Raw genomic sequence first — 22,973 nt, 5'->3', positions numbered from 1 at the left:
AATATTGTTAAAAACACTTTCCAAAATAAAAAAAATACCTCTTGGGCAATGTTTTGGACCCATTCTGAGGAAAAATTCACAATTTAAAATCTTCCACAAGGGTAGTGTGGATTTTAAATGGAATACCCCATTGTAAGTTCAATTTAGATTCGTTTTTATTTTTGTGCAAGACCATCATAAGTGCCACTTATATATAATGGTCTTAGACTCAATAACAAAAAAACAAAAACAAATTTAAAATGCACTTATGACATCTAAATTTAACCATAACTCTCTCCTTTGCTATCATGAACTTTATTTGCCGCAATTGCTGTAATTTACAAGCTTTATGAATATGCACTTATGATGGTCTTGTACTATACCCAAGTTATAAATGCATCTTATAAAACACAAGTCCAGTTCAGTTGAAGCCAATAATTGAATTACCCAAAACACTTTACAATAAAACACATTATGGTAAAAGTACTTTATTTCTTGGTTCACAAATCTTGAGAGGAATCAAATCCTTATAAATTTATATACATGCGGTTTCAAGCCAAACTAATGATACAAATTTTCAAATTAGTCAATAATGTGCGAACTATACATTTGGTATAAGGAAGATTTTGATTTGGATATAATTTGCTACGGTACCTTTTAGTTTTTTTAAAATCTTAAACCACATAAGTTAAAAACTAAGCATTTCTTGTCTGCACATTGAATAAGCTAAAATCCGCAAATTTTAAAACACCCACAGGTATGTGATACGATCAAGCAAAATCAGTCGGAACTCAGAAATATTACATTTTCTGTTTCTTATAGGATGGTAAAAAGCATTTCCAAAGCTGGATTTTGCACAAAACCCCATTGAAATTGAACAACCAGTTCCAAAGATACGAGCAATTAAAGAGTTTCCAAAACAACAGGAAAGAAAAGGAAATATTTCCTTTATATAGCTATATATCTCAAAATCAATATTTCCAAGTTCCGACTGATTTTGCTTGATCGCATCACATATCATCTTGCTTTTTGACTTGTAGTTTATATAAGTAAATTAAACCTTTGGATTTATAAAAATATTCTCTTTGAAAATGTTGAGAATTTGCGATCGTAATGTAAAATAACGATATAAAGTTCCTGTAAAAAGTAGTTTCATGTACAATATTAATCTTCAAACCCCTATTAAATCTCAAAAAGGATCTTAAAACCTCCACATGCAGGCTTTATTTGCTTTGTATGGCGACAAGCCATCAAGATTTCTCACCTGAATGACACTTGAAATTGCTTATAGTGTGAATATAGGCCTACCATTATATGTGACCATATATCCCTGCTGCATATAGGTTTTTATATTTATTACGAGATTTTGATGTGACCCCATTACATTGGAAACTTGATGGATTGTGAAACCACTTGTGGTTGTCATCATTGCATCATTTATTGCAAACTATGCATAACGGGCAGGCCCACTCACTTGCAATTGTGACTACAATATATTAGATATCAGTGCAAAACGTTTGATGAAATGATGTCTTGATTTGAAGTGTTTTTAAACATCTCCACGGAATTTGCAGTGGCGTATACAGCCCTTTTAAATGGGCGCACCCCCAGTAGGGTGGGCCGAAAAACACCTTTTTTCTCGGATCAACTTGGAACTCTCGGAGAATTTTACTAGGGTACATACTACTATTGTGCTAAAAGATCGGAGCATGTTTCGCCCAGGCAGTAGATTTTCACAAAATCCCTACTTATTCACCATTTCTTACTGTATAACTCTATATAGAAAAATCAGTAGAAACAACCTGGTAGTTTGTTTAGACCCTCCAGAATATCACCAAATAGCAATTAGTCTCCAATTGGTTACCATAAATTTTTGCTAGAGACCTGTATTTAGTTAAATATGGAAGATATTTGAGTTGCTAAATTAAGGGGTAGGGGTAGCATTATATAATGGAGCATTTCCCCAGTTCTACTGAGTCAAATTTCACAATCTTGGTCTTGTTGGGTAGATATGAACTACAAAAGTACAAACAATACATGAGATATGAATTTAGAGCAGCTCTGACATGACCAGGGGTTAAAGGGTCATGTGACCCCTGATTTGTAGTAATTTTCAAGGCTGTCTGACCTTTTGACCTCTGGTCAAAACATGGATAACCGAAAATCATATAGCATTTATTTTTGGCAATGCTGCAGTTCATATCTATGCAATAATACCACATTTGGTAAATTTGACTGAGTAGAACTGGGGAAATTCTCCATAATGCTACCCTACCCTTTAATATAGCAACTCAAATATCATTAATATTTGACTTACATGCGTGTCTTTAGCAAAAATAATGGTAACCAATTGGAGAAGGCTTGCTATTTGGTGATGTTCTAGAGGGTCCAAACAAACTACCCAAAGTGTTTAATATTGGTTAGGATGGCATCTGAATGCCTACTTTTCCCAGATTGTTTCTACTGATTTCTCTATATTGAGTTATACAGTAAGAAATAGCAAATAAGTGGGGATTTTGTAAAAATCTACTGCCTGGGCGAAACATGCTCCGATATTACTGATATTTCAGCACAATACTAGTATGTACCCCAGTAAAATTCTCCGAGAGTTCCAAGTCGATCCGAGAAAAAAGTGTTTTTGGCCCACCCTAACCCCAGGTATATAAAAAAAAGGGAATAGAAATTGGAGAAAAAGAGAAGAGAAACACCTGTGTTTATGAGATTTTGACAAAATTTGACTATTTCAGCTTTCAAAAAAGCAAATCTAAGTGCGCTTTGCATGAATTTGTTCCATTTAAGCTTCAATGTGTCGCATTTACATGTGTCATGATCCTTTCTTAGCTCACCAAGAAATTTGCCCCCCGTTGTTGAAGTTCTGTACGTGCCTGGTTTTAATACAATCATACATTAATATATGATTTTGTAAAGTTTGATGCTATATCTATGCTTGATATAGTGTAGGAAGAACAGTCAAGTTCATTTTTCAAAATTCAATTGCTAGCAACAATTATAAATTCAAAACTAGAATTGTGGAATGTCAATTTTTCTCTACTTCTTGAACACTGGGAAAAGTCACATCAAAGGCGAGTGGGAGGGCACAAGCCATATTTTTCCAGTTTTAGCAATTTAACTAAAAACCTGCAGTGTGCATCTTAATATTTTAAATACATTGATATCATGAAATGAGTTGCGGTTAAGGCCAAAGTAAACATTTTGGTCTTTCACCCTCCTGAGAAAAATAATGCATATATCAGGCGGCGAGTGGCATGATAGAGAGAGACGGCAAAACTGCTCAGCCGTATGGCATTTTCCATACAATCGAAACACAGAAGTAAATCAGGACTGAATTTTGCAGCTGCCGTGATCACTGGTATGCGCTGTTCAATTTGCACACTGAGTGATCGGAGCCTAACCAACACGGCGAATTTAAAACCGTCACACCCCAGTAATAATCAAATTCTACTGAAGGTTAGTTTTGTGGGGTTCACTATCGAACCCCAATGGTTTTAGCTAACTGTATTCATATTATTTATTAACATAGGCCTAAGCTTGTTTGTGATATTTTAAGCGTTTTAAAATTTCAAAATAATCCCATTCAATTACACGGTCGACAAAGGAAATTTACTGAATTTAGAGAATTTAGAGAACCACCTGGTATACATGGCAGATTGGGCTATTCCAGAAATTAACGGCACCTACCCTAAAGAAGACATGGGATTCCCAATAAGTTTATGCTTTCCCATGTCTTCTTTAGGGGTAAAAGGCCGTCCCCAGCAATTGCTAGCACCAACATGCGAGGGGGGGTATACACCCCCCCCCCCAAACCCACACAGACACACATTTGAACATGAGAGTCCATGATCATTATTAACACCATCTCAAACGCTGCTTACCAGCGTGCTAAGGTAAGACTGTGATGAAATCCGTAGGCATGATACTCTATGCACTACTGCTGGCTATGATCTGACCTCATTGTTTACGAGGTCAGATCTTAAAAAGATTAAGATTTTCCCATGTCTTCTTTAGGGGTGGGCCAAAATATCTGGATGCGCCCATATAAGGCAGGGTCACGTGACACAAAAGTTCGGACGCTCTGAGAGGCTGTATATCAATCTTCTGTCACAGTTCCATAACAGGGATTAAAGAGTGAAGTGAAAGCAGCAGGCGGAGTTGGGTGTATGAGGCTATTATTGTCAAAGTGTCCAATATTCCAATATAGTTTGTTTATTTCTTTATCATGTAGGCCTACTTGTACACCTAAATTAGGGTCAGGGTTAGGATTAGGGTTATGAGTAGCATTAGGGTTAGGGTTTGGGTTCGGGAAATCATTTACATGAAGTATCAGCTTAGAATTTGTTTTCGTTTTTTTTTTTTTTTTTTTTTTTATTAAGCATATATAAAGATCTTATAAAACGATTTTGAAGAAAATTTATTTTTGAGTCCCAATTTTTTTTCTTGAGAAAAAGGCAGTTTTGTGATTTTTCTTCCATAGATGACAATGTTAAAACTATTTTTGCTGTTATCCGTTTGTCAAAATGGAAACTCGGATGGCTTTCAAAATACAGTATAATGTGGCAACGGATATGATGATTGATATAAAAAAGTTTGAAATTTACCATCAAAATCCGTAATAGTTTTCATTTTATACCAAGAGAGATTTTCCAATTCAGAACAAAATATTTGAGCCTCATTTTACGAAAAATGTAATTTTTAAGTTGTTGAAATTCAAAAGCGGAAACAAATTTCGCTTCCTTCAGGTTGCAAGAGATACGATGTGCATAGAAATGATCAAAGAGTGTGCTTTTATAGCACTCTGGAGTAAATCATTTTTTCAAATTAATGCAGATATCCCGTTTTGGCGTTTGTGTAGGCCTATACATTTTCAAACATTGAAAATGGATAAACTAATGATTGATTATCAATAATCGATAATTGATTATCAATAATCGATAATTGATTATCGGTAATCGATAATCAATAATCAATAATCAATTATCGATTATCAATCCCCCTCACCCACCCCCCCAGGAGATCATCCTTAGCAATTCCTAGTTTTGTCGGTTGCGGAGGCCTATACATTTTTCAACAATGAATATGGATAAATTAATTATTGATTATCGATAAATGATAATTGATTATCGATAATCGATAATCAATAATCAATTATCGATTATCAAATCCCATTCACCCCCCCCCCCATGCCCAGAAGGAGATCATCCTTAGCAATTCCGAGTTTTGTCGGGTGCGGAGGCCTATACATTTTCAAAGATGAATATGGATAAATTAATGAATGATTATCGATAAATGATAATTGATTATCGATAATCGATAATCAATAATCAATTATCGATTATCAATTCCCCTCACCCCCCCATGCCCAGAAGGAGATCATCCTTAGCGATTCCTAGTTTTGTCGGTTGCGGAGGCCTATACATTTTTCAACAATGAATATGGATAAACTAATGATTGATTATGGATAATTAATCATCGATAATCGATAATCGATAGTCAATAATCAATTATCGACTATCGATTCCGCCTCACCCACCCACCCCCCACTACCCAGAAGCAAATCATCCTTAGCGATTCCTTGATCATCATTTGCGTGTTTGGGTTTAACTGAACGTTTTTAACTGATTGATCATTGATTATCGGTTATCGACTATCTGTAATTATTTATTCTCTCCCACCTCTTCAACTCTAGCACTACTTTACAATGGCATCTACTAGCGTGGTGGGAAAAGCTTCTGATTATGAAGTTGGGGGGCAGACCGTGGGCTATTCCAGAAATTAACGGTACCTACCCTAAAGAAGACATGGGATTCCCAATAAGTTTGCGTTTTCCCATGTCTTCTTTAGGGGTAAAACGCCGTCCTCAGCAATTGCTAGCACCAACATGCGAGGGGGGTATACACCCCCCCCAAACCCACACAGACACATTTGAACATGAGAGTCCGTGATCATTATTTTTAGAATCCAATTAAATATTCATAGCTGATTGATCATTGATTATCGGTTATCGACTATCGATTAACACCATCTCAAACGCTGCTTACCAGCGTGCTAAGGTAAGACTGTGATGAAATCCGTGGGCATGATACTCTATGCACTACTGCTGGCTATGATCTGACCTCATTGTTTACGAGGTCAGATCTTAAAAAAGATTAAGATTTTCCCATGTCTTCTTTAGGGGGTGGGCCAAAAATATCTGGATGCGCCCATTATGACACCCCTTTGGTTTACTAGTCTCAGATCTATCCGGTATGGGATCTCATTTTTCTTGTGTGCCAGCTTTATTTGTCTCAACATTTAAGTGAAAACACTGCCCGGTCATGCTTCCCATTTGATGTGACTGGTCATAAGTTATTCTGCACGGATGCAAATAATGCAAGAACAAGAATAATAATGCTAATACAATCGCAAAGAATACACATGAAGGTCTGGATTAAGGCCATTAGTAGTGCCATGGGATCTTTCCATCTTTGGCTCTGCAAACCCCTTTTCCAAAGTCTAATTTTACAAAATATGTTCCACTTCTCTCTGGGTGAAAATTATCCACTTTGTGGGTGCAAAATTGCAAATTTAGGGCAGACTTTGCAATGAAAAGTCATTTTGCCCCCCCCCCCTTCCCCCTGGAAAAATATATGGTGCAAACACTGATTAAGGCATACATTGAACTAGTGATTGGCTTCATGAATATATTCCTGCATATTATACAGTCCAATTACTTGATGTTTTTATATGCAGACAGTGAATGTCCTACTTCAGACTTCCTGTCCAACAGACTATACTTTGTTCAAGAAATAAACAGCAACAATTATTTGGATTTTGTTACTGAGCGCATCAGTAACGTTCCAACTTACACTCATGTAAATTTATATAAGCTTGTTCCAGTCATGCATATCGTTGCTGTTCTGTCAAAATCTCGTAACTCCGATAGCTGCTATGTGTTAAATATATACAATATTGAACACCTAGCAGCTATATTATATATATATTGGAGTTGGGTTTTGACAGAACAGCGATAGTACATAAAGCGTGGTAAGATTTGGTAACTCCCATTTAAAATCTACACTCCCAATGAGAATCCCGCTCTCAACTAAATTGATATCACCAAACCAAGAAAAGTGGCCAAATTTCCTGTTATTTCCATCAAATTTAAAACAAAATGGCACCATGTTGACAAAATTTCAAATAACTGTTTTGTCTTATTTTCAAAATTCTTGCTGAAATGAGATATAATAGGGCTAATTTGTCAGCATGGGCAGGGGGAAAAAGATTAGAACATTTTGACAAAATTACCATGTTTGCAGCATTTTCCCAGGTAAAAAAATGTGACCCATTGTTGCAGCATTTTTCCAGGTAAATAAATGTGACCAGTGGCGTAACTAGGGAGGGGGGCAACGTGCCCCGGGCACCTCCCTTAGGGTGCCAAATTGACCAATTCAGCATCGATTCTGATGACGGTCAAAATTTCCGCGCGCTTCACACACATTTCAACACAAGATCAATTAAAAGGACATTTTAAGACCGATATTCAACTTATAGTAACCAAAATTAATTAGTGGTAGGCTTATGTCCAAAATTTTAACCCTGGGCGCCACAACCCCTAGATATTCTTGTTTTGTTTCTTGCCCCGGGGCGCTACCAACCCTAGTTACACCACTGAATGTGACCCATGTTTGCAGCATTTTCCAAGGTAAAAGGTGTGACCCATGTTTGCAGCATTTTCCCAGGTAAACAAATGTGACCCATGTTTGCAGCATTTTCCCAGGTAAACAATTGTGACCCATGTTTGCAGCATTTTCCAAGGTAAAAGGTGTGACCCATGTTTGCAGCATTTTCCCAGGTAAACAAATGTGACCCATGTTTGCAGCATTTTCCCAGGTAAACAAATGTGACCCATGTTTGCAGCATTTTCCCAGGTAAACAAATGTGACCCATGTTTGCAGCATTTTTCCAGGTAAACAACTGTGACCCATGTTTGCAGCATTTTCCCAGGTAACAAAATGTGACCCATGTTTGCAGCATTTTCCCAGGTGTTGTTATTTAAAGCTGGGTAAGATTTGAATTTTAATCAAATTTTCAAATACTATTTGTGTCTCACATCGTCTTTGCCATGCTAGAGTGAAACATACAGGCCAGCATCTTAATTTGATAACAAATTTGCAAAGAACTGTCATCTGTTGTGTTATAAATGAAAGTCCACCTTAAATCCATCTTGAGTTTGATTGCTTGTGGCCCTTGTGACAAGTATCAATTAAAAAGCAACAAACTCAGGAGACAGTTGCTCCTCCTTCAGACAAACAACTTGTCATTTACTGAAGCTTTGTGAAGTAAATACAGCTTCAAGGTGCAGTGAGTGATTTGTCTGATCCGAACACCCTTGAATATGACCAAATTAAAGGTGTTATCAGAGATTTCCTGATATCTTGTCTAATAATTGCACAGCAAATGTATTCATGGGAGAGGTGTGCTATCTACTGAAGATAACACACAGCAAATGTAGTCATGGTGTATAGGTGTGGTATTTACTGAAGATAACACAGCAAATGTAGTAATGGGAGAGGTGTACTATCTACTGAAGAAAATGTAGCAGTGGGGTAGGTGTGCTATCTTCTGAAGATAACACTCAGCAAATGTAGTGCCAAAAATTACTTCCGGACTTCGTGTCTACAAGCTGTGGCAGTACACAGTAGCTCACATTTGTGTACATCCATATCAAAATGATGCACTTGTCGGCTGCTACATGTGTCTCATTTCACACAAAAGCTAGGAATAAATACCAGACTCATCTCAAGTGGAGGTCACTTCAAATCATCCCCAAGTCACATGATTTAGGAATATGTTCTCTGTATTCCAAAATCAAGTGACTTGAGGTGATATGAGGTGACCTCCACTTGAAATGAGTCTGGTATTTATTACTAGGTATTATGTAAAATGAGACACATGTAGCAGCCGACAAGTGCATCGTTTTGATATGGATGTACACATTTATAAATGCGTATTTGTAGTTCTGGTTCGTCAAATTGCTAAAAATCCCTATATAATAAGATCCTGACTATTTTAAAGACTAGGTATGTATACACTTCAGCTTGTATTTGGGTTGATATAAATTATACACATTTTAGCGGAGCAGCTATGCAAAGTGTGATTTGTGTATTGCATGACTGATATGCTCTTTTGTCAATTTACACACTAAATGCTCCTTTAATATGTGGCTGGATTTTTCAAAGTACTGATCAGTAGGCAGTGCCACTTATAATTATATTTAAGGTGTAATGGTTGTGGTGAGGGTGTACTGTGTACAAGTGTATTGTAGGTGTTAAGAGTGGGTGCAAAGTGTCATATACAATTTCAAATATCAATCATAAAGATTATCAATTTTGAAGGATAAGAATCAAGTTTCACAGCAAAAGTGTAATTTAATATCATATTTTAATTCTAAGTTCTCCTTGGCTTGATAACTTTGTCTGATTTCCCTACTAAAGGTGATAAATTTAATTCCGCTGATACCTTGACTACTGCTAGAGCTGTCAATGTGGCATGATATGTGCGACCACAATTATAAAATTAATATATAACATAATATTTTAAACCAGTCAATTTGTGATTGGGGTGTGCCCATGTGAGCTAGGTGTAAAACTAGCCAAGGTGGTTAATTACAATTGTAATAGCACTATTGTTTATAAGGAAACTGGCTTATTCTTTTTGTGAAAATAACTAAAACTTTTGTATGTTTGATAGCTACTGCAGCTGAAGACTGTAATTTAATAATAGTAACTAAATATGCTGTTATATTTTTGTTATCTACTGAAGATAGCAACTGAATATTTCCTAGGTTTACTACATACTAAGACAGCAGCTTAAGACTTTGTAGGTTTACTATCTACTGAAGATAGCAACTTTACACTTTATTGTATATTTTCTATCTACCGGACTGGAAACAACTACCAAATACTGTGTTGTGTTTTCTATCTACTGAAGACATCAAGTAAAGACTTCATGCTGTATTATTGATCTAGTCTATTGAAGACATGAACAACACGTTCTTGTATATTTGCTATTATGATCACAATTATAATTTTCTAAAATAAGCCTCAAATTGCGTATTTGTCTTTTTTGTGCATATGAAAACGAAAATTTTATTGGATTTTTCAATTAAAATACTAAAATGCAATACAATTGCAATTGCTAAAAAATGAAATGTATGGCTTTTAGGAAACAAGTTTGTGTTGTTCTTTTGTTTTCTTTTTGCCAAAGCCTATACTATAATTGTTTAGGGAAAAATATATTTTGGAATTGATGTTGCTTTCAACACTACCTGAATGCTCACACATGTGTTTGTTACGCCTGTTATGATGATAATCTATCTTTATACATGCCCAATTCACAGAATCAGGCATAAGCGCATGTAAAAACACAATAAATGACAATTTAAAGACTTTGTAGAGACATCAGAGCAACCTTGAGTGATTTTCTTCTATATTTATCATATCCCATGAGGCCAGTGACCCATCCTTACAGATTTTATTACTGCGCACACAAACAATAATATTCATGGCTTGATTTAAAGGCAGATGCTCAGATTTCAAGGAGGAAAGCATTTGAAAAATATTATTTTATAAAGATACTTCAAAACAGGTTTTATTTTTCAATTCTTTAGCAATTTTTTTGTCCTCCACAACAATGCGCTGTATGGGGTTTATGTCACGGCATAAATTGTCCATCAGGAGATTTGCTATCTGCTGCAGATAGCACTGATTCCATCAGAATGAAATATGGGATATACAGAGGATAGCACTAATTTCCACCAAAAAGAGATATGCTATCTACTGGAGATAGCACTGCTTCTATCAAAAGAGTTATGCTATCTACTGAAGATAGCTCTGCTAGAAACCCAGCAAACACAAAAACGTTTTAAAACGTTTTAAATAAGTTATATTTTGGCTTTTGGTTTAGGTAAAAACGTTTTAATAACATTAAAATGTCGGGTTATGTCATGGTAACGTTTTAAAACGTTTTGTATGAAAACACACTGCAACAATATTTTTAAATGTTTTCAAAAAATGGTATTGTAAACTATTTTTGCAAACATTTTTGCCAAATATTGTGTCAATACTTAAATAACATTATGTTAAAATATTTGAACCCAGCAAACACAAAATGTTCTTAAAATGTTTTTTCAAAACCTTTTAATAACATTTAAATGTCGGTTATATAAAGGTCATGAAAATGTTTTAAACGTTATTGAAAATATTTTGGGCAAACATTTTTCGTCAAATATTTTTTCAACCCCAAAATAACATTCTGTTTAAAATGTTTTGTATCAAGTTTTCAAGAATGTTTTTGGAATGTTATTAAAACGTTTTTATACCCTTTATATAACCCGACATTTAAACGTTTTCTGTAAAACATTTTTGTTTGCTGAGCAGTAGATTATCAAAAATGTTGTTTAAGGTTATGAAAACGTTTTATACTCTTAATATACCCTTTATATAACCCGACATTTAAACGTTTTCTGACAACCTTTTATAACCTTTTGCGAATGATGTCGAAAACGTTTTGTGTTTGCTGGGAAGAGATATACTGAAGATAGCACTGATTCCATCAGAATAAGATGTGCAATATAATGAGGATAGCACTGATTTCCACCAGAAAGATATATGCTATCTACTGAAGATAGCACTGGTTCTATCAAGAGAGTTATGCTATCTACTGAAGATAGCTCTGCCAGAAAGAGATATGCTATATACTGAAGATAGCACTGATTCCTTAAGAATAAGATATGCAATATACTGAAGATAGCACTGATTTCCACCAGAAAGATATATGCTACCTACTGGAGATAGCACTGATTCTATCAAAAGAGTTATGCTATCTACTGAAGATAGTACTGATTCCATCAGAAATATATGCTATCTACTGAAGATAGCTCTGCCAGAAAGAGATATGCTATATACTGAAGATAGCACTGATTCCATCAGAATAAGATATGCAATATACTGAGGATAGCACTGATTTCCACCAGAAAGATATATGCTATCTACTGAAGATAGCACTGGTTCTACCAAAAGAGTTATGCTATCTACCAAAGATAGTACTGATTCCATCAGAAATATATGCTATCTACTGAAGATAGCATCGATTCTATTAGAAAGTGCTATGCTATCTACTAAAGACAGCATCGATTCTATCAAAGTGATATGCTATCTGTTGAAGTTAGCACTGATTTTAAAGATAGCTCTGCTACATATATACTTAAGATAGCACTGGTTCTATCAAAAGAGTTGTGCTATCTACTGAAGATAAAACTAATTCTATCAATTTACTTGTGCCCAGCCAACAATTTTACATTACAACATTGCATAAATGTCATCTGCATTGTAAATACGTAAATCTGTGAACTCGTATTTGTGTTGTGACCACGTTATTTCGGACATTGATTGTCAGACGTTGATATAACATCATCATTTTGACGGCAAGTTGTGAACGTATTATTCAAATGTCTCTATTAAGTCCGGTCGGATTTTGTAATAACATATAAATTACATACAGAAAGTTAACTTTGTATGTGTTTAAGATGTCATTACCGAAGGTTTCACAAAAGCTTTTTACAATCATGTCCAGGTATGTTTAAATAACATTGTAAATTTGATGTTACCTTATTACAGCCTAAGTACAACGTCAGTGAACGTTGTGAAATTCATAACCTCATTAATATACGCAGCAAGTGCGATCCAATCACAGATAATAACTTTTAAATACGTGGACGCAAATGCATGTTATTGAAAAAGTATAATGACCGCATCTCGTGACGTAGCTAAAAGTATGCTATACAATGACCGCGTTACTTGATGTGTTACGCGTTCGAACAATTTACGCGGATGCTGGCCGCCGTATTTGGACATCGCATGATTGCGTGCTAGTGTGATTGGTCGCTAGCGGTATTTCCTTAATGGGCTATTCGATTTTTTCCAGGGAAAACAAGAGATAAAGTTAAAATTATGTTCTGTTTTCAAATTAAAAGAAGAAAATGTGATGTAAATTGAATTAAAAAAAAGTGAAAAGTGAAGGTTATGAATGAGGTTAATGACTTTGCATCAGTTATTTTTGCCCTGAGGGATATTCCGAGGTCCAAAGCACAATGTTTAGATATTTCACAATACCCTCAAAACAACTGATGCACAGTCATTAACCTCTAAACATAGTGTGTTGGCTGGATGAGCACTGGATTAATGTAGATACATTTGACATTAATTATTCATGTTGTTCTGTTGTTTGTTTGAAAATTGAAGTGTATTATAAATGAGAAATAAAAGCTTATGTACATAATAATTTAAATGTGAGATCATATTGAGAGATCAGTGCAAAGAAAGCCCTACCTGCAAATAGCTGCCAGATATCATAATCATGTATACAGAATGCTGAAATTGGCAAATTTTTATAGGGCAGCTATAAGGCCCCCCAAAAAAGATGTTTGCTTGCCTTCAACAGACCGACCCTAATTTTGGAAATCAGAAAAATGGCTTTTTTTTCTATTTACTGTACAAAACAATACCGACCCTATTTTTGGAAATTCCTGAAAAAGTTTTTGTTTCTTTTCAAATTTTTGCATTCTGAAGATGTAAAAAAATGTATTTTAGAGCTTGTGTTCAACATTTTAGTTGTTTTGTAATGTTAGTTGATTCATTTTAACAACAAAATTGTCTGATTGTTCATATTTTGAGCCTTAATTAATACAAACAGTAGAGTTTGCTAGTAATTTCTAAAAAAAAATTTCTTGGCCTAATAGATCAGGCTTTCTTGCTCTAATAATGTTTTCATTTCAGATTTCCATTTGATCATATTCAGGAGACAAATCTGTATTTAATTTGACCAAAATATGGCTGTGATATCAGATTAATTGTGGTAGTGTCCCAAAATCTTAAAAATAAAATATGAAGAATAAAAGATTCACTACAAAGCTGCATATGGAACTGATTCTCATGGTAACTGGCTACTATATCTGTTGCTTCTGAGGAATCATTTGGGATTTTATTTTCTACTGAATTCATTTCCACTTAATCATATCCCGCATGGACTTCAAATCAATTTATGATGGAAGTGACGGTAGTTATTTAAAAAAATGAAGAGTGCTTGAACACATTAGATCAATTTGTGATACATGGATAAGAGTGGAACTTGTTTTTCTTTGAAATGTCAAAGGAATTCATTAATATTGTAGATTTCAGAAGAAACTTCAAATATTGTATTCTACCAAATTAGTGCCCAGTCAGTCCCTAATTACAGGGGCACTTATTAAACATTAAAAGGGAAGTCAAAATATTTGAATTTTGCATGCAAGCAAAAATTATAGTGATCCGAAACTGGAAAGTGTTTTATTTATAAATAATTGAGGACAGAGAATAATTTTAGGCGTACATCTGCATTGAAAAGGGGGCACTTATAAGATAGATAATAAACTCTGTAGAGGTCACTAATTGGGGGGGGGGGGTCAGTGGCATGCACAAAGGGGGGGGGGCAGGGGCACGTGCCCCCACTTTTGTTGGTCATTCGGGAAAATGCTAAAACCGCACCTTACACACCTAAATCAGAATCCATTTGGGGTAACTGAACAACCTGCCCCCCCACTTTCAATGGCGCACGCCACGGGGTACTAATTAGGTTGAATTGAATGTGGTGCATCATATTATGGTACATTCAAATATATCCAGAGCCCATTGGATATTGAGAGTACTTTGTTCAAATTATCTGCTTATGTGAAAAATATTTTGCACTGGATGGTTGCCAACAAAATGAAATTGAATGTTAAAAAACTACATTTTCTTTTGGAACACAATTTCCCAGTAACATCCATGTTGAATCTTGGGAGTTGGTTTACATGATTAAATGTTAATTGTTACACAATGAATGTATAGACACAACTGAGTCAAACTATAAACTTTCATCTCCACAATATTTGTAAAATACACCCTTATATCGACAAAGATATACATGTCATAGCAAATTATGTGATTTGTGCTTGATAATTAATCTTCTAACATATAAGGCATAATGTCGTGATTGCCATAGCCTTCCTTTAAAAGATCGTACATTGTGGTTTTAATGTACAATATGCTGACAAATTTGACTCACGGTTAGAGAGATGGTTGGTTTTTTCCTTGAAGACAAAATTGAAATGCAAAAGAAATTCAATACTTCCCTGTTGTATTATCTAAAAATCTTTTAAGCAAAAAATCCTGTAGACTTATCCTGCATGATCCCTCATATACTGTGATAGATATAAAGATATCCTGGATGCCATACCGCTCTGCAATGCTGAAATCAATTGAAAATTGATATAACCAGTGCTATTTTCATTTAGTAGATAGGCTATCTTCAGTAGATAGCAAATCTTTTTCTGATGGAATCAGTGCTACTTCAGTAGAAATTCCATTTCATAAGAACGAATTTTCACAATCCTATGATAATGGTTTTGTTCTTTGTTGCTGAATAGACTGTCTAGAAAATCAAAGTGTGGTTACGGTTATAACTAAACTGTGGTTAGACTTATAGCCAGTATATGTTGTTTGATTTTCTAGATGACCTATTCAGCATTGAGGAACAAAAACATTATCATAGGATTGTGTAAATTCTGTCCAAAGAATGGCATTTAATGAAAATTACGAAATTGGTTGAAATTGGACTTAAGTCTTAATTATGTCAGCTTGATGTAGGCCAGGGATGGGGGTAGTGCAAGCCGTAACCCTCTCCTATTTGGGTTGTTGTCAAGTTCCTATTTGAAAATCAATCATACATCTGCCCCATAAACATGCATCAAACTTGAGTCTCTACATTAAAATACAACATTTTTACCTTTAATTCCAGCTCAAAACCAGACTCTCCCAAATACAAAAACTTCACTGCAAAACAAAATGGCGATGATTGAAGGTTTTTCGCAATGATGTTCTAGGTACAGGTTCCCATGACATTTTTCAGGAGCTGAATTTGTCATGACACTTATTGTTAATTAGTAATGCTCGAATAAGGTTGCACTTACGTTTGTCATGTGTACAATACCTCGTCACTTTAGGATCTCCTAACAATCTAAATTTGTCAATGAACGTACATTAGATTTGTCAATCATTCGAATCAGTCATTCACTGGCATACGCCTGCAAATATCATCAACCAACAAATTATGGGCAATTCACTTGCATGACTAATTTCTCACCCCTGTTTGACATATTTTTCATCAAATTTGACGAAATAATATTTTCAGTGAGTTGGACAAGATTAAACCAACATTCTTGCCCACAACTGGTTTTAAAAAGCAGCAGATTTCTGAATTTAGTCTTTTTGGCAATCTATTGAGAACACTACTTAACTTAACTTACTTTATTTATAATGGGCCTTTTCCTGTAGCCACAAATTGCAACAACAACAGCATAAAAAGAACAGCAAACATGATCAATACAGAAAACAAAGGCAACAATATTATGGAAAAAGATGTGTCTTGAGCATAGTTTTGAATGATTCAAGAGTGGCAGCATCAATTTTATTGTACATTTAAAGGTGGGCGTTACTACAAGTATTTCCTACCTCGTATTCAGGCCTGTCCCCTAAAGTTTTGAGTTCAATTGCACCAATAGTTTTGATTCTAGAAGTAACAATATCCATGATATCTGTATCACAGTAGCCCATAGAACATTCTTAGTCAGTGGGAGTGGTCTAGTTCGTAGACACATTTCTGATTGGACAATCGCATGATTTCGGGTGCCGTCTATCAGGCCGTAGACGACCCCACGTCATCATGCGCCTTGATCAATCGTAACACGCGTGTAGAGGTGCTTGCGTATGTATCGCGCTGGATGCGTAGACTAGTGTGGAATACCTGCGAACGCGCTTAGCAGTACGCGCAACAGAATATGTGAAGTTGTAAACAAGTTTCGTTCATTTTATAATGAGGGGAGTTTTTATGACGGTAACTTAGTTTTTGCTTTAAAGAAAATTGTTTACAGTTATTAAAATAATATTTAACTGACTAAGAATGAGAATAAACGATAGGAATTTTTATTTTGCGTATCCTCTACCTATGATAGACGACAGGCAGGTCCAATATTTTTATCGTAGTGGATACCGGCTGAGCCGGCATCCACTACTCAAAATATTGGACTTGCCTGTCGTCTATCACACGGTAGAGGATAGGTAAAATAAAAATTCCTATCGTTTATTCTCTAAGTGACAACTTTTGGTGTGGTAACCTGGGGTGCTAGCCACCAAGCAACCATGTTTTTGTTCATACAAGCTAAACATATTTCAGGCTAACATTTTTATGGGGTTAAGAGAAAAATATGAACGTTCATCTGATACTTGAAATCTGCATGTTGGTTAAATAAAGGGGGATAAAGCTGTTGATACTTCTTTGGAGGAAGGCAAAATTAATTCCACAGAAATTGACAGAATTAAATTTCTTACATGTCTAGCACTTTGTAATTAATCTGCATGCTCAAAACAAAGGTTTCCCCACATTGTCAATTTTTGCAGCACACACTGTACTCTGTGAAGAAATGTTGTTCCAAATGTTATTTTCAAAATATAAAACCTACAGCATCTTAAATAATTGATCATGTTTTGTATCAATCTATATGCATATACACTAAGATCCTAAACATGCTCATCTATCAAGGCACAGTTCTTAATCCTTAATATGTTGTCACATTCACAGAATGACCTTTAAATGGGTGAGTACAAAACCCCATACTCATCAATTTAAGGTCAAATTTTGAGCAATGCTTTTAAATAGAGCATGATGAACTGCACCATTAGGGATGACTGACACTCATATTGCTACTTGTTTTCCACTTACAGGTGCTACCCACGCTCTCATCTGGGCTGCCAGTACATCGTTTATTGGACAGGCAACATCTCAGGAAATGAGGTCGTCAGCTCAAGGCATTCTCCAGGGAACCTATCATGGATTAGGGAGAGGTTGTGGAGCCATCTTTGGAGGACTCTTAGTCAGTGCTTATGGTAAGAAAGTCGCACCTGTTCAATAAAATTGAGAAAGAAGCATGCAAATTTAATTTGGTATTTAAGGTTCCACTTTCTTGCTTTTGAAAGAACATGCAGGGTATTCTTGAGAGTTCCATACTAAATATTCCATTTTCAGAAATTATGGAAGGGAGAAATAAACTAAGGGGAACTTAAAGGAAATTAACCTAACATGGCAAGATATAGAGAACATCACCAAACAAGAAACCAGCATAAAAAGGATAGAAAGGGCCTTACACCTAATGCCACCCTTCAGTGGAGTAGCTTGGGTCATCATATTGGGGTGCACTGACCATGATTGAGGGGCACCGGGTCTGATTGGGGAGGCACAAGCCATTTTTCAGATCGATGGGGGGGGGGGGGCACATGTGCCCCATGCCCCTATGATGCTACGCCACTGCCACCCTTACACCTAATGCTACCCTTCTCAAATGTGTAAAACAGAAATGTTCTATGAGCAGCAAGTGATAATTCCTTTTAAAAAGCCAACATGTGATGAAAATGGCAACTTTTATTGACATTTCTTCGCCGCGTGATACAACTCCCTAGGTCATTTTTAAAATTGCACGAATTTCCAAACAACGGTTCCTATGCTCACAATGTTTTGATATCAAATTTCTTATCAACCTTCAAAGGAAAGTGTATAGAAAATTATTATATAAATTATTTTGCCATAAACTCATCAGACTCTGATTAACTGGGGATGGAACTATTGCCAACTTTTTAATTTGGCTGTGTTTATTAATTTTTATGCATGATAGTGTCAAAATGGTTCAAATTAATGTGACTAAAATTGAAATGAGAAAACTATAACTTTTACACACTGGTCCAGTTTACAGTGTTACACTTAGAATGAAAAGTTCATCTGTGTTGGTAGTAAACATAGTTTAGTGGTTTAAACCTTTGATCACAACACAAAAATGTGCGTTCCTGGAATTTTCAGTCGCCACATTGACTTTCCAAATTAGAGGTCAGCGACCTTTCGGACACTTGACACCAAAATTGGGTCGTACACTCTAGGTAGCTTGTATCGGCCTCCGTCTCTGTTCAGCGATGGCTGGTTCACTCTGATATAGATGGCCTCCTTCACACCACGCTCAAAATATCTGGATTCCTTGTCCAGAATTTGAACTTTGTCCAAGTCTATATGATGGCCGGGAGACTCAATGTGGATGTGTTGGGACACCTCAGACAAGGTAGAGCTGGGGCGACGGTGTTCCAAAAATCTAGTGCGAAGTGGTCTTTCTGTCTCGCCGATATAAGATTCGGAACACTGACCCTGACGGGTTTGTGTTCAGTCACAATAGCTCATTACATAATAAGAAAAGATGCAGTTTTAAACACAGAGCTATCATATTTGTGGAGGCGCAATAAATTACGTAACGCATTGTAACTTTGTGCCTATTTGATTTTCCGCCAAGCTATTCATCGAGAGGTACCTTTTGTTCAGGACAAAAGAGTTCCTCCATTAAATCGATAACTAACCTGACAGCGTATTAACGCTTTACCAGGCAGGCTACTGTCAATAAGTGATCAAAAGAATGTCATGTGAAAGCGCCCACTTGAGTGAGAGGTACCTATTGTCCTCATTCAACCCAAGGGTGTGACTGAGTGTTCGCCAGCACACAAAATCACACTTTACCGTCAAAGTACAATTATTTACCACCCACCTTTATTTAGGCTACCTTTTTATCGACTGCTCAGTGCCAGAAGTCGGTAAGTGCAATAGCTGCCCTGTGAACCTTTGTCAATTTACATACATTATATTGTACTCATCTACACATGGCACATGGCAGCTACATATGGAAGCTATTGCACTTACCCACTTCTGGCACCGAGCAGTCAATATGCTATCTGCAGATATAGGACTGACTCCATATATGCTATCTATACTAATGATAGCACTGATTCTCATCATATAAAGATATGCTATCTACTGAAGATAGCACTGATCCATAATATGCTATTTATACTAATAATAGCACTAAAAGGCACTGATTCTCATCATATAAAGATATGCTATCTACTGAAGATAGCACTGATTCCATACGCTATTTATACTAATAATAGCACTGACTATCATCATAAAAAGATATGCTATTTACTGAAGATAACACTGATCCATAATATGCTATTTATACTAATAATAGCACTGACTATCATCATATAAAGATATGCTATCTACTGAAGATAGCACCGATCCATAATATGCTATTTTTTACTAATAATAGCACTGATTCTCATCATATAAAGATATGCTATCTACTGAAGATAGCACCGATCCATAATATGCTATTTATACTAATAATAGCACTAATTCTCATCATATAAAGATATGCTATCTACTGAAGATAGCACTGATCCATAATATGCTATTTATACTAATAATTAATAGCACAAAAAAGCACTGATTCTTATCATATAAAGATATGCTATCTACTGAAGATAGCACTGATTCCATATGCTATTTATACTAATAATAGCACTAATTATCATCATATAAAGATATGCTATCTGAAGATAGCATTGATCCATAATATGCTATTTATACTAATAATTAATAGCACAAAAAAGCACTGATTCTTATCATATAAAGATATGCTATCTACTGAAGATAGCACTGATTCGATATGCTATTTATACTAATAATAGCACTAATTCTCATCATATAAAGATATGCTATCGGATCCATAATATGCTATTTATACTAATAATTAATAGCACAAAAAAGCACTGATTCTTATCATATAAAGATATGCTATCTACTGAAGATAGCACTGATTCCATATGCTATTTATACTAATAATAGCACTGACTATCATCATATAAAGATATGCTATCTACTGAAGATAACACTGATCCATAATATGCTATTTATACGAATAATAGCACTGACTATTATCATATAAAGATATGCTATCTACTGAAGATAGGACCGATCCATAATATGCTATTTTTACTAATAATAGCACTGATTCTCATCATATAAAGATATGCCATCTGCTGAAGATAACACTGATCCATTATACAGGGTGTCCCAGAAAAAATTACCGGGCGAATGAATTTGGACGCAAGTCGAGAAATAGACATCAGAATCCAAAAATCTAAACATCAGCGTGTACCCCATCTTATTCTACATCTTATACGTCAATTTTACTAGAATCGGTTGACTGATCGCGAAGAAATGAGCGATTACATAACGCATGGGTCAATTCACTTCATTCCAAGTTTGAAAGAAATATCATTCAACACAATGTGCACTAGTGGTTAACTGTCAAGGGACTTCATATTTTGTTCTGTGAAATCCTTTTCGTTCTTTTTAAACAATCTGTTTCTTGCAAAACATTAGGTTTTGTTCAAATTTGAAAACCTGCACGATATTGAAAATAAAAGCTTGCATGTGAGATGATGCTCGGTACTTGTAAATATATTTTTTCGTTAATGTTGATATAGAATTGTTGCGTAAAGAATTATTGCATAAAGAATTCCAGCTGGCTTAAAAATTTCTCACACACACTAATAAGTTTGGAGTATTTCCAAGAAATTGCAATGAAAAGTTTAAATCTTTTAAAACTTCAACATTAATGTTGCATGGTATCAAAAATCACAAGTAAAGCTGTAAGCACTTGAAAATATAACATACTTGCACAACATAAGAATTTAAGTTGGAAAAACGCGGGAGGAAAGCTTCCAATTGCAGAAATCAAAGGTTTCTCGGACAACCTATTCCCAAAATTTCAGTTGATTCCGATTCTGCGTTTGCAAGTTATGCATGATTATGTGTATTACACTGCTCCATAGATAATGCGTTGTAATTTTGTTCTGGTATACCAGAACGAAATTCAAATTTCACGATATCTTTGCTAAACAAATTGATATCTTTAATAAATTAATTTGCAAGATATATTTTGTACATAAACATTATGTAGCCAGAGGTTTCCAGTAATATAAAAATCTCAACTTTTTTTTTTTTTTTTGGGGGATGAGGCTGTGGATCACGAAATGCCCTTTTAATATGCATGAATGCGATAAAATGGTCCTAATTAATGTGACTAATGAAGAAAAAACTGAGTATCAAACTGATTGGTCATCATTTTGATATTTATTGTAAACAGCATTACGAGGAAATTTTGGAGTTGGTACTCTTTGGGTCTAATCACTTTGAGGCACTTATTTATAATATGAAAATTGACTTTTAGTTTATATCTATTCTTCTTAATTTGTATAATTTGCAGGAACGGTTCACACATTCCGCAGCATTGGAATCACCAGTTTAATTGTCATGTTTGTGTTCCTCATTATTCAAACCAAACTGAACTCCATTGAAAACAACAAGAAGGAATCTAATGACACCTCATCTACTGCTAAGGCAGACAAAGAGAAGAAGGGCAAGATGAAGAAGAAGAAGAAGAAAGGCAAGGATGTTGGGATCATAGAGGAGGAACTACAAAGTCAAGAAAGCGTGGAAACTGATTTAGACGAAGAGGATACACCAAGTTGATACACCATACAAAGTATATTAGATTTATTATCAGTTTTGTGCTGTGTGTTATAAATTTGAGTAAGTTGCTGGAATTAATCTATTTTGTGTTGTATTTAAAGGGAGCTCTGAGCGACTTCTATGGAACATTTAATCAAAAAATGTTGCTAGTTTATTTTGATAGATTGCATACCCACGAGAGTGTACTGAACAGTAATTTAGTGCACAAAATCTATAAAATCAACAATACCAGTCAAAATTAATAGGTAAATTTTCGTGACATGTGACACCCATGGGTGCAGACATATTAGCATTATAGAATGTGACCCCGAGCACAGCGGGTGGTCTTCAAATGTATTTGAACAGGAAGAATTCCTCCTTTGATGCAAAATAAGTAACTTGTCGCAAGTTAATAATATTATGGTAAGAGTTTCCGTAGATAAATATTTTTTTCCGTAGGTAGATATTTTTGAAATTAC

General features: G+C 35.3%; 1 protein-coding gene across 3 annotated transcripts in view; it reads left to right on the top strand.

Moving 5' to 3' along the window:
• Positions 1 to 22,764, top strand: part of LOC140141937 (major facilitator superfamily domain-containing protein 6-like) — an 85,586-nt gene extending 62,822 nt beyond the window's left edge. For all 3 annotated transcript variants that reach the window (XM_072163820.1, XM_072163821.1, XM_072163822.1), the window contains exons 3-4: positions 17,832 to 17,993; positions 22,250 to 22,764. In XM_072163820.1, the coding sequence (XP_072019921.1) occupies positions 17,832 to 17,993; positions 22,250 to 22,515 (428 nt within the window). In that variant the 3' untranslated portion in view covers positions 22,516 to 22,764. The remainder of the gene's footprint in view (positions 1 to 17,831; positions 17,994 to 22,249) is intronic.
• Positions 22,765 to 22,973: the final 209 nt, after the last annotated feature.

This window comes from Amphiura filiformis, chromosome 20 (assembly GCF_039555335.1).
Source record: "Amphiura filiformis chromosome 20, Afil_fr2py, whole genome shotgun sequence".
Taxonomy (NCBI): Eukaryota; Metazoa; Echinodermata; class Ophiuroidea; order Amphilepidida; family Amphiuridae; genus Amphiura; species Amphiura filiformis.
Note: the sequence above shows the minus strand (reverse complement) of the source record. Positions and strands in the feature narration are given on the sequence as shown.